Source organism: Labrus mixtus, chromosome 6 (assembly GCF_963584025.1).
Source record: "Labrus mixtus chromosome 6, fLabMix1.1, whole genome shotgun sequence".
In the NCBI taxonomy this organism is placed as follows: domain Eukaryota; kingdom Metazoa; phylum Chordata; class Actinopteri; order Labriformes; family Labridae; genus Labrus; species Labrus mixtus.
Window position 1 is genome coordinate 14,440,165 of NC_083617.1, and position 17,004 is coordinate 14,457,168.

General features: G+C 40.1%; 1 protein-coding gene across 1 annotated transcript; it reads left to right on the forward strand.

Annotated features, from left to right (window-relative positions):
* The first annotated feature begins 5,458 nt into the window (after positions 1-5,458).
* synpo2la (synaptopodin 2-like a) lies at positions 5,459-16,152 on the forward strand. The gene is made up of 4 exons (XM_061040166.1): positions 5,459-5,846; positions 8,615-8,766; positions 9,003-9,721; positions 11,557-16,152. Exons 1-4 carry the CDS (start codon positions 5,745-5,747, stop codon positions 14,178-14,180), a joined length of 3,597 nt encoding a protein of 1,198 aa, XP_060896149.1. The 5' UTR covers positions 5,459-5,744; the 3' UTR covers positions 14,181-16,152.
* Positions 16,153-17,004: the final 852 nt, after the last annotated feature.

Genomic DNA, 17,004 nt, shown 5'->3' on the forward strand with positions numbered 1-17,004 from the left:
GCTGGTGGTCCATTTAGTCCTCATCTACATTGGCTAAAACAGGGTTTTCTTTTTTCCATTACCTGGGTAATACCTTCAAACCTATCGACGTTACCATTTGCCTTAAGCACATTCAGTCTATGCTTGTCATATGTAAATGTGATATATAAATAAACTTGACTTGACTTGGATATTTTACTGTTAGTGTAAATGTGTTAATGTAAGCATCCTACATGCTAAACTAAGATGGTACATTTTTTACCTGCTAAGTATTAGCATGTTGGCTTTTCCATCAAGGGCACACAAGCATACAAGTGTAAGCTTTAAGCTCAAAGGACTGCTGTGTGTTAAGTAAAGCCTCTTACAGCAACTTGTATCGAAGTAAACTCTATTTTTTTCAAACCATTTTAACCATGTGTTTTTGAGGAACGCCCTCTTTTAACTAAAACACAAGCAAATTCTTATCTCTGGAACACTGTTAATAACAATGGTGAGGATTCACAGAATACCACGAGAATTGACAGCCTGGTAAAAGTTACCTGTTGTATGATATGTTTTCTATGTCGTGGTTTTGTTTGAGTTGGCAAGTGCACATGCATAGTTGTGTGTGTTGGTGTGTTTGACTCACTGGTGACAGTACATGGAGGTTATAAGGGCCACCTGGCTAAGTGCCACCTCTCTGTTAAGAAGCAGATGACACAGGACTCATCTCTTGGCAGACAGTGGGAGTCCTGGGAGAGATGCAGCACAGTCTGTCACAAACTGGGGTCAGGAGTTCAGCGAATCAGCTTGAGGAACTAAATAAGTCGCTTTGATAGGACATTTAGCACAGGAACTTTTTTTCTCAAATACATATAAAATCAGACATGTTCTTGATGGCATGATACAAACTAAGTACTTTACATGTGACTAATTTAAGAGGCACCATGTCAAAATTTACCACAACCTTAAACAGATGAACACATTCTTTATTAAAGAGTGAAAAAATGACACTGATCTTATTTTTTCAAACCTCAAGACTCATGTTTGTGAAAGTTTAGATCTAAAGTGTTTATATTAAGAAAGACATCAAGCGAGCCCGATGATCAGTGAGACTTTAAAAAAGCACTCCTTTGCTGGAATGTGAAGAAAAGTCAGCTTAGAAAATATTAATATTAATTCTTAGATGAGATCACATACATTTGAGATCTTGTGAAAAGGACAAAGTTTAAAAATAGACTACAAAATGTCAGAACTATGTCTCCTTTGAAGGGGGAAACCAACCTTTTTAACTTGACATTTTAAAAATGTGAGACACTCAGGGGTCCTTAAAAAAACGTGGCCCCCAAAAGGGTAGAGTATTGTATTGAGTACAATATGTTCTTTAATGCTACATTGTTTAACTCAACTTCTTGAACAAATGTCCCATGCGTTTTTATATATCAAAAGTAAATCATTTAAAGACGTTTCAATGAATGTTTTAACTATTTTTTGCACTGACTTTTCTAAAAGCACAATAAACATCAGTGGTTTGAAAACCGTGGGAGAAATGACAGGCATATTCTCTTTATTTATAATTGTGATTTGAACATACATATTTTGAATCCTCAAGAATTCAACTGAGAAGATTTAAATTCTGTAATGTAAAACAATATACACACTGACACCTAAAAAAAGTATGTGTAAAATATATAATATAATGTAAAACGTATACAGTCATCATTTCTAAAGTTTTGTTGACATATTTTAAATATTTTAATAATCAAAGTAGATATAATTAGTGTCAATAGACATGTCGTCATGGTGAATGCATGTTCACGTTCTTAATTGTATTTGGATAAAGTTAAACTTAGCCCTTTTAGTCACAATTGTTTCCCCTCCGAGGGGGGCATGGTGGTTTCATTTCACTGTATTTGTGCTGGGGAGCAGGTTTGGCAGAGTCTTGTTGGCAATGTTTGCCATGCTGGAACAGTTGCCTCAGTTAAAGGCCACAGGGTATGTGTTTGATGTTTCTCAACAAACCTGTCAAAGCACTGTTGGGAAGGACAGTTGGCCAATTTTTTTTTTTTTTAATTCAATGGAAAAATAAGAGCGAGAAGTGTCTTCACAGTTAAAACGGTCAAAAAGGAAGAGAAAATAAAACACCATTCAACAGTGAGAGAGAAAACCTTGAAATAAGAGAACAGCAGACACAAGCTAATTAACAAGAGACACTTGAGAGGGATGAAGCTGCCGCCCCACTTAACAGTTCTCCCATGTCTCCCAAAAAAAAAAAAACACTTAACTTCCAGTAGTTCCTGAGTAAAAACAACAATCATCAAGGCTCTTCTGCACTCCAAAACAACACTTCCATTAATTTATTGCAACATTACATTGGGAAGTCTATGGAATTAAAAAAAAACATATGGAGCCGCAGGGGAGAGTAAAACATTTCAGCCATATGCTGCTGCATAATGTGACCTTTTTACTGTCTTTGAAAGACATGACTTAGCAGACCTCTTCCTAGAGTTGTTGTGGGGTGGATGTATTGAATAGTAATATGATCTGTGATCTTAGCATCCTGAAGACTGATTGTAAAAGTGAGACAAACAAAACAAGACATAATAGTTTTTTTTTTTTATACTATCGTCAATATTTTCAAGAGCAAAACAGACAAGAATAAGCATAGGTAAAAGGTCCTGGAGGCCTACAGCGAACCCTCTTTTAACCACTAGGGAGAGCAGTGCCCAACTGATCTACAGTACTACTACATGTTTGTCCACATGTTTGTCAAAAAATCTATTTTCCCCATGAAAATACACACCTCACATGGTCCAGGTGACGTGTAACAGTGTGACTGAGCACTTGCTTTAACTGTGGGTTTCTGTTAGATCTCAAAGTGTCTCCAAGAAGACAGGATGACATTTTTACTGAGTGTCTGACCCAGAGTGATCTTGATTACTATCCTGAGGTCTGGAGACAGCTGCAAAGCAAAGCTGCCAAATGGAGTAGCTATCATTGGTAACTTCCAGCAGCAACGATAATGGCAGAGTTGCTTCACTGGCAAAGGAACATCAAGCCTCTGTCCACAGGTTTAAAGGGTTGTCAGAGCTGAAAATGTACAGGACAACAGTTCAAGTCACCTGTGAGAGTGTTGTTTCAAAAATTTCAGACTTAAATTAAGTAACTTTTCAGTTTTAATTGAGATGTGAACAATAAAACAGTACATAGGGGATGGAAAACTTAACACAATATCAAATATAGAACAGCCACACTGGATCATGAAGGAATGTTTCAAAATCAAATGGCCAGTTTCTCAGATTTAACATTTCAATTAAAATGAAGATTGCCATTGTTTCTTGTTTGTTTAAGTTTAATCTAACTAGAGTAGCATTTAACATTTTTTTGTAGCTGACCCCATTATTTGTTATCTGGCTAACACACACAGTCAATGAAAATTCAGTCCTACATTCCATATGTCTGACAAATCTACAGTATTAAAATCTAAAAAGGACATAATGAGGGATAAGGAAAGTATTCTTGACAACACTATATCGAAGTCAAAATCTATGAACTGGAGGCATCAGTAGCCTATGGTTGTTGTGCATGACCCATGTATGGAGGTTATAGTCCTCCAAGCAGGCGGTCCGGGGTTGAATCCGACTTGTGACATCTTCCCGCATGTCAATCACCACTCTCTCTCTCTCCCCGATTCCTGACTCTATCCACTGTCCTATCCCTAAATATATAGGCATAAAAAGACCCAAAATAAAACTTTAAAAAAATCTATGAATTTATTGCTCTATAGTTTCAACCTAATTGAACATTACTGTATCCATGGTACCACAACCATTGTGGTTTTCATAGGTCTGGTACACCAGGATTGGATAGCCCAACATTTAGGGCGGATTTCTGCAAAACTTGTTCAGACATTAAAGGTGCTCAAGGATGAAACTATACAATGTAAGTGATCCATTAAGGGTCACGCAGCATCATCAGCTAATCAAATGCATTTTCAATATTTTGACCTTCACATTTCTGGCTACCCCACCTATACTTTGAATTAAAGGAGCAATATGTACAATATCTACTGAATTAAATGATAAAATTACCTTACTATATCATTAGACATTAAGGAAACATGCTATGTTGTAGTGATGGCTTCTCTGACAACAATGCAGCCACCAGTATGTGCTTCTCCTAAGTTTTGATATATTTGTTTTGACAAGAGAAATATGTGGTTTTAACAGGTGTTGCAGCAATGGAAGCGGGCAAGCAAACTGGTTCAGATATAACTGATTCTACCGATCCTAATAAGCCTCTGCCTTTTCTAATAAACTCCACGACATGTAGCATGGTAAAACTAGGATAAATATTGGAGATGCTTTTGTGCAGAATGGTTTCAAAGCTGGTTGATCACGAAGCTTCCGTGTCCCCAACATGGCAATTTGCGTGCGCATCGACTCTAGGAAGGAGGGTGCAGGGGGTGACGGCTTTCTCCAATGTTTTGAATCCTCACTGGAGTTCCAATTTGAAACGCTGCGTGCAATGTTACATATTGCTCCATTAAGTAATAATTAGCAAATTATGAATGCTATGGCTCAAAGTAAGATAGTGACCTTACCATTAAAAAAGTTTGCATTCTTATGGCTATGGGCCAAAGGTGTTATTTCTAACTGAGCTGTGTCTTTGTTAAGATTTTACAGCGGCAAATGCAAAAGAGTAATTATTTACCTGCGTGTCAAAATATTGGGTCTGACTGTGACTAATTCCTGGGTATAAAGAAAAAATGTGTGTTGAAATTAATCCACAGTTTCTTTAAAAGTAGCTTTGTTCCTCTTCTCTTCAATTTAGTCGTTTTAATACAAGCAAGCATTGGCCCCTTTAATGTTTGCAAAGAATTGTTAGCTCATTCTAGACAGTGGGATTTTAACATATAGCTTTCACATTTCACTTTAGCTTTACAGTAGCTTAATCCAGAGCCCACAAAAGTATTTATCCTAAGGCTCTGTGATGACAGCTCAGAATGTCTAATGGTCCTGAGAAGTTGGAAGGATAAACATTAGCCTCAGTGGCAAAGTCAATCAACTCACTGTCTACAACATTCATTTAATCTGCGCCCCTTGGTGTAAATTTGAAGAATATTTAAATGAAACTAATAAGAAAGCGGAATGTCCTATCATTGCAAATATCAGCCCTGATATCTGAGAGTCTTACTAAAGGTTACCAATGACCTCAGTGCTATAAAGCCAGATATGAAACTGTGCCATTTGGACGTTCTGAATGTTAACTTTCCCTTGGTCTGCAGAGGACTGAGCAAAGTAGCAGAGGTGGTGGCCATGGTGTCCTATTTTTGGAGGGGCTATCAGCAACACAGTGACATAGGTCTGAGTGACAGGACAAGTGTTGCATTGGATCCACCCCTTGCTCATTTGGGGGCAGGCATTCCTCCGTGTAAGCAGACACAGACTCCCCTCCAGTCATATTTCTCTCTCCTTCTCCCTCACTCTCCCCCTTGATGGTTAGCCCACTCTAAGTGTGGGTGGGTTCACACTAGAGTGTATTTGCATGTGTGTGTTCAGGTGTGAGTGTCGGCCTTGGAGCTGGACTCAGAGAGAAGTCAGTGCCCGGACAGTGTGGCAGGCAAAGAGCAGGTGAGAGCTCTCTGAGGGGGCCTTGTCTGGAGACGATGGGGCCAATGCACTGAGGGCCCTCCCCCCGCAGAAATATTAAAAACTGAAGAGCAGCGGAAAATAACTAAGAAAAAGAAGAAAACCAAAAAAAAAAAACGGAAAGAGAACAGAACAATGGTTGCAGAGGAAGTGACAATTACATTGTCCGGTGGAGCACCATGGGGCTTTCGTCTTCAGGGAGGTGTGGAACATCAGAAACCACTCCAGGTGGCTAAGGTAAGGCAGGTCACTAAATGGTTTAGTAGTAGTACTCATAGTTTGCTCAGAGCGAATCAGAAAAATGTGTTAGATTCAACAGCCTCGCTGAGGAAAAGGGAAACCTAACCTGAGATATATTAGGTGGAGATTTAAGGAGCTGTGAATAAAGTTGAAATGGAATATTGGCTGTCATGCAAGTTGGTTTGGGGCCTGAATATGAGTCATCTCCTTGTTTAAGAATGGTCTTCATGCAATGCGCACTGATGATTGATCGGGTGAAATTTAAACTTCAAGTTCAACTGGGAATGTAGGCCAAGCTTATTGCATATCTTCCACTGACTGCTGCCTGTCCTGTTTAACTGCACGAAGCCCAAAGTCATGGTTAAATAACAAAGACACTTATCAGAGAACCTGAGCAGGTCCTAATTGATTTCTTAGTTTGTTTCTGACAAGTATCCTTGACTTTCTGAAACTGTTCTTGATATTTGCATTTTGCAGTGTAATGTGCACATTGTAGAGAGTATTTTGGTATCAGTGGTCATTATTTGATTGAATAAGCATTGGTCTCAAAAGCTTGTGGATACCGTTAACCATTCACCCATGAGTATGATCTGATTCATGCATTTAAAGTTGCATATTTGCATTACATTATAATTTCAGTGACAACCTCCAAACACTCCAGCCATGCAAACCAAAAACAATGCATGCATCAATAAAATGGGAAATGTATTGGATATAAGGACTAATAGTGCTTTCAAACAGAATGATTCATAAAAATGATCAATCCATAGTGCTCTTTGCCCTTTCAATCTTTTTAGTAGACCTGCACACACTTGATGCATACTAAAATATACATTATTCACACACGCACACCCATTTAAAAAAACTGTTGAATTAGCAAAACTCCTTTCCTTAGTGGCTATATTTGGTTGAGAAGCAGCAGGTCACGGGCTCAGCCAAGGTGTTCGTTTCAGCTCAGTACTCAAAAAAGTACCTCATACACTATTTTTATACATGAGCTACTTACACCTCAAGGAAGAACAAACAACTTTTTTTGCAGGTTCACATGCATAGAACATGCTGAATGCTAAATATCTGTTGTTCCTCTTCAGGCATCAAGCCAGCTTTGACAAACTGAAGACTAGAGAGAAACCAAATTGCTTTTGTTAACCTTTTCAGCCCTGATTTTCTAAATATGTTTCTAAATAGGTTTTGTTAAAAAATTATAAAACTTATTTTTTACGTTTTCCTTACTTCAACAGAAAGAACTGTTTAATGTATCATGTATCTTATTTATCATATACATTTTGTTTGTCAAAGAAGAATTTTCATTGGGTTAGAGGATAATTTGGTTTGCTGGTCAGAAAAAAGCGCGGAGGCACCTTTAGATTATACCTCTGAGCCAATCACCTCATTCTTGAAAAAGATAAACCCAACAGACAATAGTTAGCATGTAAAGAATGATCGCTCTTTAAAATGTTAATCTTACATGTAGTTGACTTATGCAGAATGTGGTAGTGTGTACACAGTGCCACGGGACACCAAATCACCTTAAGGCGGTGGTCGGCAGCTGTTTCTGTCCAACTATCCAAAAGAGCATGCTCCTTCACCCCTGAGAGTATGAAGGTGTAATCTTGACAGGTCTCATACTACGTCCACAACAGGTGGAGCAGTTTGGATTCTCACCGAAAGAGCCTGTGTCAGTGCTGCGTTTGTGCCTGTGGGCCTGCATGCCCATGTATGTGTTTATTTATATGACTTTATGTGTATTTTTGTATTAGCCCATGTGGTGTGTATATGTAGAAGCAAGTAAGGGCATTCTAACTGTTATGACTTGGGACCACAAGGTGACTGACTGAATGAATAACTGACATCCTGGATAGCAGGCAGGCACAAGCCACTTTGAAAGGCTTAGCTTAATGGGGATGTGGGATTTCATTACAGGCAAACAAGAATAGCTGAAAGGAAAACTAATGAGGTCAACCAAAGCAATGTTTCTTTATCTCTGAAATCCAACGTAAAGCATTCACGTAGTACATGGTGGTGCCATCACAGTTTAATCTGCAGTCATCCTCTTTGAAAAATCTGAAATAAATGACTTAGACATGTTGACATGGCTTGCATAGACCTGAGGCAATTCAGAATGGGCAAAACGCCATGGTCCTGACAGACCTTGGGCACAAATAGCAGCGTACCAAAGAAGATGGCTGCTGGCTGGCATTTCGCAGTTCAAGTGTGTGTGAGTGGCCCACTCAAGGTGCAATATGTGGCCTATGTCCCCAGCGAGATCAAGCTGTCAGGACAAAATCGTCTTGCTATCAGTCACTATCACAAAGACAAGACAGTAGCATCTAACCCTAGTCTAACAGTGACAAAAATACTTGGTGAATAGATACATGTGATATTTTATATCATTCAAAACCTGGAATAATAGAACATAATCACAACAGAAGCAAACTGCTCAGCATAGCTGTTTAAATCTAATAGAACTGTTAGGCTTGTGCTTCAAGGGGATTTGGCTATATGAAAAACACTATAGAAATGTCTATGCTCTTCCAATTTATTGTCAGCAGTCTAAAATGAAAGACTTTGTATTTTGTATTTGTAGGACTTGGACTCCGCTCAAGGTCTTGAGTCTTGACTTGAGAAGGGAACTTTAGACATATGATTTACTTTGTTGTCTCCTGAATGATTAAAGTGCTGTATTGTACTGGTACAAAAGGACTAAAAACATATTAATTCAAGAATAGATTCATACTGAAGATAATTTGCCCTCACTTTTGCAGGTACGTAAGCGCAGCAAGGCGTGCCGGGCTGGGTTACAGGAAGCTGATGAGCTCGTGTCCATTAATGAAAAACCATGTGCAACGCTATCCCATGCCCAGGCCATGGACCTCATCGACAGCTCCCCTGGGTTATTACACATCAAGGTCAAAAGGTCAGAGTCAAGAGTAATAATCTTATTCAAAACATTCACAATTTATAATGTGAATTTAGTTGGTACATTCCCAAAATGAATACAAATCATAAGGACAAACAAATGTTTCTGCTGCCTATGTTGAGATCCTACTTGATCTCAGAATAGACATAATCTGGATTTGGAAAATTATTCAATAACAAAGGGTATTTTTTTTTTGCCAAATCAATAACCTTTGAACATTAAATTGTTTGCAGGGTGCCGGCCGGTTTTCAGTCAGTGGTACTCGTGACCCGTGCCCCATCTCCACGTATAGACAAAGAGTATCGGGCGGCTCTGCGAGCAATGTCACCAACCCATCTCCACCATGCACCTGTCCGTGAGATCCACCGTAGCCGCTCCTCTTTAACCAGTGGATTGACATCTCCTCCTGGTAGTGAGGCTTACTATGGTGAGACAGACAGTGATGCCGATGTGGCCGGCTATGAGCGGCAGCGCCGGCAGAAACGCCGTAGTCCCAGCAACTCCTACCCTATAAAAGCATCTGGACGAGCCTCTACTGAAGGCGGGGAGACGTCAGAGATGAGTGGCTATGACAGTGCTCCTGATGCACACGTTTACCCAAATTTGTTGGCTGGACGAGGGCTTGATGCAGTTGAAGGAGAAGGGCTGCCAGGGGTGGCAAGAAGGGAGGTGATTTACCAACCTCCTGTTCCAGGAATGTGGTCCTCCCAGACATCAACTGAGACCTCCTCCATCATTTCCTCAGCAGATGACCAAGGGCCACGAGACGGAGGACAAGAAGAGGATAGTGGCTTTCTAGAACCCTCCAACGTGCCACTGGTATCCCCTGAGAGGGCCAAGGAGGCCATGATGCTAAGTTCCCGCAGCCAGCTGGTTCCCATGGTTGGTCCTGTGAATAAACCTATTGACGAAGAGCTAACTACAACCTACATGGAAAAGGCCAAGCAAGCCAGTAAGTAGAGTTGAGGGAAAAAAAGACAGACACCTGTACTTCACATGGTATCTCCAAAGTTAATGTACATATTTGACAAAGGTCAATGATTGGTAGAGTCACAAAAAACTTCTCAAAAAAACTCAAAAATGTAAAGATATGTCATTACCTGAAGCCTCATAATAGATACTGATTCCAAATATTCACTGGTCTTTGCCTAATGTATGCTTCTTTCATTAGGTTGTTATTCAATATATATTCAAGAATATGATTTTCTTTGTACTACATATGTCATCTGATTTGCAGCACATCGTTGGATAACCAGAGTAAACAACAGCTGGTCTCTGCAATTATAGACAAGAAGATATGTTCTCAATATAAACACATATCTTTTCTCTAGGTAGAGACTGAAGTTTCCATGATACGAATTATGTTTGATTACTTCCATAATTTAGATCTGAATCTAAAAGTTAGGAATCCCAATTTTTCCCAGTCATCATATCTGACAGTCAACAATCTTAAACAATCCAAGAGAGATGTTCATTCTTTAAGCTCGATGTTAACATTGTATGTTAGTCTGCTATCACTAAATATAGGTTTAACTTTCAAAAGTCCTATGAAATCCTGTCCTTAGTTAATTAAGAAATTTCTTCCTAGGGCAGTACATATTGGAGAAACATTATGAGGTCACTCTTTTTTATACAATAACAAGTTAAAGGACATGTTTGTGGCAAATCTGAAGTCCTTCATCCAATCACCTTCAACCAGGGATGTGTACATGGACCCCCTTGAAATCTGATTTGCCACCCCAGGTGTCACTCCAAAAATCCAAATCTATGATTGACTATTTGCCTAATCAGAGGCGGGACTTAACTACAAATAACAGGGGTGCAAACTCATCAGGGATGAAAAAGGTGACATGGATCCAAACCCCCTAGGGCGGTCCGGGGGCATGCCCACCCCGGGAAGATTTAAAAAAAAAATATCAGCTTTAAAATGTGAATTTACAGAAGATTTTAGCATTCAGACCGACTAAAGAAGCAGTGCAAACAACAGAAACACACAATTGCTTGTTGATATCTATGTTCTGTTCTAACTTTTTGATAAAGCTTCAGTGAAACATGCTCCCAACCTTCAGTCCCTTTTTATAAATGGGTTGAATTTGCAGAACAGGGCTTACCATGTTCTACTAAGGGGTGATGTGATACTTTTCCATAGAAATTTCAAAGGAAAATCTTGTGCACACTGTCTAACTTGCACTGGACTTAATTTTAAGTAAGACAGCTTTTTTTTTTTTAATTACTTTAAATTGCAACTTTGCACATACATCTTTGTTTATGAGTCCCTAAAGACTCAAGCGAATGCCACATGTTGCAAAATTGTATAACATACAATTTGGGTCTAGAAAGTCTAAAAACATTAAATTCATTTCCATGCATGGGCCCACACACATCATGCCACCCCTGCATAAGTCAGTGCCCCAGGTGGGCCACCCCTGTTAATAAAAAATCTGGACAAGCCCCTGCCTTCAACATGCAACTTTCCAATAGCTTGCAAATATTTGTTGTTAAATTAGATGTCAGTTTACACAAGACTAACAATGTGCAAATGTATCCTTCACCCCTGCTAACATGAGAAGCTAAAGGCTTGCCTGGAATTTCCTGAAAAGTGCTCCTGTGACATGTTAAGAGATGAGTGCTTGTAAAGGAATTTTGGTCAGGGCCTGTTTAGTAGCTTATGTCAGCAACAGTTTTTGGTTCAAAGGTTAAATCTGTTAATATAGACTTCCTCAACATAGAAGTACTGTTACGCTATTGTGTAACTATGACTAACAGCTATGGCTTTCAACTTTGCAGAACTGAACCGAGGGGATACACCACAAGACAAGCATGTAAAGGAAGCCAAAAGCAGGTGTCGAACAATCGCATCTTTACTGACTGATGCTCCTAACCCTCACTCCAAGGGGGTTCTGATGTTCAAGAAGAGGCGGCAGCGCTCCAAGAAGTACACCCTCACCAGCTTTGGCAGTGTGGATGAGGATAGTTGTCGTGATTCACAAGAGGAAGATGGAGTATTCCCTGGCAGTGAATCAGAGTTTGATGAGGATGGCTTCTCATCAGTTCCTGACCCGACATGGGATAGTGACTATTTGGATATGCTGGAGAAGAGGGCAACCGCAGGCACTGAAGGTCGTGGAGATGGGGCAGAGGAAGCTCCAAGTCCAGGTTTGAGTGACACCACAGGCAAGGGTGCTCAATTGTTCGAGCAGCAGAGAAAGAGGGCTGCTGAGCATGCCAAGAAGGTAGAGGCAGCACAACCTCAGGCTCCTCCACAGTCTCAAGTCCAAGAGCAGGCTCAATTATATCAATTACATACAGAGATGCAAACGCAGATGCAACCAATCCTCCAGGCACCACAAATGTTATCGGCCAGACCTACAGCAATGCAGCAAGAACCGTCTCAGACTTCTGGCCCAGTTACAGCCCATGGAATAACTAATGGCGACCTTTCCTACTCTGCAGTTAGTACTGCTAGCATGGTGATGTCACCTCCACCTGTGGCACCCAAACAACCCACTGGCTCAGTTACTGTTCTGACCAGACCTGCACCACCAGCTGAAACACCATTACCAGAACTACCTGCAAGTAATGTCCTCAACAGAACAGCGCGTCCTTTCACTCCTGGCTTTATCAGCATTAGAGCTGCAACTGCCCCTGTAACGTTCCGACCAACTGTAACAAAGACAAACCAGCGTCCAGCCTCAGCAGCTGTTATGCCACCACCTTTCTCCATGGCCTCTGAACTGTCTTCTAATGCAACATCATTTACATCACAGATACCCCCTGTTCCTCCATCAGTGTTCTCTAAACCATCCTCTGTACCTCAAGGTCCCTTTGCCCAAACACCAGAAAGTTATGTTTCCTTTCACCCTCCAGCCGTCTCTACCTCTGTAGAGAAAATTCAGCCATCACCACCAATAACTACAGTTCATCAGGCTCCATTCGTAACTGTTCCTACAGGGCCTATGCCTTCATTTCTACAGGCTCCCCAACCACTGATGGCTCCAGCCCCTGTTCCTCTTGTACCCTATATTCCTGGTTCAGCCAACATAGTTGCCCCAGTGCCTCAACCTCAAATACCACCTCCACTTCAGTTTTCAACAGCTCCTACAGCTACAGTGTCAGTTGTGTCCCAGCCAGAAGCAGTAGCTCAAACCCCTGTTCCTGGTCAGACAGGTAAAACAGGAATCTTACTTGAGGCTCGGCGGCGTGCTGGGAAACCCAAACCAATGTTTAATGTGCCAGAAGTCACAAAAAAGTCCCCCAATCCTGAGCTACTATGTATGGTGCAGAACCTTGATGACAGGTTCACCCGACACAAATGTGGCCAACCACAGTCTGAGAATATCTATGATGATGTAGAGGAGGACAGAAGTGGTGAGGCTAGCATGGGAAGGGCACCTCCTCCGGTTGCACCCAAGCCTCGGGTCATCCACGAGGCCCCACAGTTTCTTCAAGCAGGTGGAAAAGGTGCCCAACTGTTTGCCCGCAGGCAGAATCGCATGGGTATGTATGTAGTGGAGGCCCCACCTGAGACCCCTTACCAGCAGGAACTAGCAATGCACGGTGTAGGCCAGCCCCTTGACTCCTCCTCAAATACTTTCATTCCCTCTCAGTGGAAATACTCCCCTAATGTCCGTGCCCCCCCACCCATTGGGTACAACCCACTCCTGGCCCCCTCCATCCCTACAGGGCCTCAGAGGGATACTACCAAGCCTGATGGCAGGGGTATAGGAGGCTCCCAACGAGAGGGCATCAAAGCTCTGGATTTCATGAGAAGGCAGCCCTACCAGCTCAACTCTGCAATGTTCAACTATGGAGGAAGTGTTGCTAATTTATCAACCATGCCCTCTTACCAGGCCCAGAGGCAGCAGCAGGGGGATTACACAATGGTGGGCAGTTCATTAACCCCACCTAAGCAGATCCCAATCAAAACAGCTCGTGTCTTTGAGGTTAAGCGATTCTCAACACCCACACCTATGTCAGCTCCTACTCTGAATCCCAAGGTCATTGCACCCCGCTCAGCCACTACCCTTGGAGAACGTCTGACCTATTCTGGCATGACATCCCCTCCATCTTCTGATCCCACTTCAACCCCAGCCCCTTTTTTGCCAACAGCACGACTCAATGCCCCAACTCCAGTATCACCTCCTTCCCATCTAGCTGCACTGCCCAGTCTCCCCAAATTTTCTAACCCCCTTATTCCAAATCCTGTTCCCCCTACAGTCCCTAAACCTTACACTCCAGTATCATACACCAGTGGGCTTCAGACAGCCAAGCAGTTCCAGAGTGCTCCTGAACTTAGTATCCTTGCTTCTTTGCCCCCACTCCGATCCGACCCAGTTCAGGCTCCCAAACCACGTTTTGTTGCCACCAAGGGAGGTGTCCAGCCCCATGTTTGGAGACCCGGCGCACTATAGGAAACAGTAAATTAATTAAGAATTGTTTTGGTACTTTATTTATTGTTTAAATCTAGTAAAAAATGCCAAATGTCTTTTGCCTGTAGTTTACAAATATGAAAATACTATGCTTTCTCATCTTAAATCATATATCGAATGTCTTTGATTTTTGGGTGGTTGACTAAACAAATAAAGGTAAAGAAGATAACATCACATCAAGTTTTGGGAAAGTTTGATGGGCATTTCTCCAGTAAATTTATCTAGGCAGCCTTTCATTTACTTATTTAAGCCTCAAAATTAGCTTTGAACATAAATCAAAAAGTTATATAGAAATACTGTATTAAATTGAGAAGAAACCAGTCATGTTTTTAATATATTTGAGAGCTTGAACAGGTGTAATGATTGTAATATTCAAAGGCTGCTTTTCACATTTATTTGGCTACCAACATATTTATTTACACACGTATCTGAGTGACAATAACAATAAATTATCCTACTACATATCGTATGCTGTATAGTCCATATGCCTGTCCTGGGGGAGGTTTGTGTAAGGCTTCTGGAGATCTTTCTACTAATTCAGCAGAAATACCATCTAAACAGAGCCTGTACTGATTATTCTTTGAAACTTGAAATGTCTGAAAGATGTTAAAAATGAATAGTTGCAATCCTTATCATAGGATAACATATTTAATTGAAGATATATGTTGCAGTGGAGGATCATAGAGCTAAATTGCAGGCTTTCATGTTGAAACATTTAATACTATTAATCAGTAATGCTCTATTATCTGATGTGCCAAAAAAGTATTTAGTCTAAAGCATTATCAATGAGAAATGTATGAGGATCGGGTCTTCTCTCTGAGGTGTTGATGGTGCATGACTCACTGAAAATTCTAAAATGTTAAAATGCTTCATTTTAACTTGGAACAATATGTGAAGATAAGGTTTGCTCTTGCAAGCGATGTTTGAATGAGGAAGAGCCAAATACCTCTTTTCGCTATATTGAGAGAAAAATATTTTTTCGCATGGGTCAAATTTAGAAAGTCCCTAAGTTGTCATTGAATGTACACTTGTCACTGGAAACCCCAGCCTCCATTAGACACACTAGAGCCTTATTAGTATGAGTGTGATCTTTGCAGATATTTATGTGAATTCCTTACTTTAATTAAACAAATAACACAGATACAGGAATGTGTATTTTATTTTGTTTAATTGTGATTTGATCTAAATGGGTGCAAGGGGAAGTCGATTGATATAGAACCACCAGCATTCAATATAATGGGGTTCAAGAAACGAGAGTGGCTGTGGAGGGGAGATAGTCAGGATGTTGTTGGCCAGTTTACTGAATGGGGTCATACCATTTTACACAAGGGTTATGGTAAATGCTGGCGTGGCAGAAAATTGGGATTTACAGTATGATTGAATTGTATATAGTTATGAAATCCCACAGCCTGTAGAAGTTTGACGAGTATGACTAGGAAAGTTTGATACTCAAGGTTTGTTGGTTAAGCTCAATGAGGTGATAGAATGAGGCACTGAGGTTAAGTTTGTGTCTTTCAGTGGTGGCTAATTAGAAGTAAGGGAAATTCATTAAATGGCTTTTTTACATGAAGAAACTAGGTATTTTAATTGGAAACAATAATAAACTAAAGAAAATGTAATGTTTGAATACTTTGGGAGGTACTTTTGTTGTTTTATACCATTTCTAAAATAGAATTTCTGTGAATGTAGCTGGATTCAGTTATGAGCTGGATATGAATGCTGAGTAGGCATTCAATCTGACAGGGGGGCACGACATTTTTAGAGGAATAAAATTAGATTTGAAAGCTCTCCAGTTGTCTAACACATTTGATTTTACACTGCCCCCTGTTGCTGATTGTGTGATCCTGCTCCTTCCTTTTAATGTATATGCATGTAAGCGTAGAATTATGTTATTAATAATTACGCAATGCAATAAATGTATATTAGTTTTAATAAAAATATATGTTTAACCATACATTCAAAGGGTAATTCTTTACAGCCTTTTTTTCTTTTTTACAGAAAACAAACTCACACACACATACTCTGTTTCATCTGATTGATATTTGATTTAAGATTGACTTCAGTGTCATTGATGACTTTAAAGAGAGGTCATTTGAAGCAGAACTGAGTGTAACAATTCTGAGGGGTGTTCCATTAAGGATGATTGTTATTGCTTGATTACTAAGATTCAGCATATTCTGTTCAATCTCCACAAAGTGTTGGACACACCAGAAATATATTCTTTCAGGATCATTTTCAAGATTGGTTTGAGTACTTCAGCAACATCTAGTGTCTGAAAACATTATTACCAGAAATATCATTTTGCAATTTCTTTCTTACATATACTTTTAACTTTTTAAGATGTGGAGAGTATTAAAATATGAGCATAAATCTTATTACAAGTGATAAATAACAATGACAAGATCTGAGACGCCGCATGAAAAAAAGTTGATTTAATTTAGGCTAAAAGCGGAAAACATCTAAACAGCAGCTAAACGTGTTTGAAAACACAAGTTAAATACATATACAAGAATGAGTCAATGTTTGGAGTTGTCAGGTTGAACAGTAGAAAGAGATTATTTAAAGAAATAAAGAAAAAAAAGGAGGTGTTTTTTTTTAACATACCTTTGTAAATCATTCTGCACATTGTTCAAAATCATCACATATCCTAAGTTCACATTCACAAAACAAAATCAACAGGATTTACATCAGCACATCTTCAAACACCAACTGATCGTCTTCCTCAGAGCACAGCACCCTGTCATGAGCCCACACTGACTGGAAACTATTCCGGTCCTCCTGCTTGGCTCTACAAAAACTGAAGTCC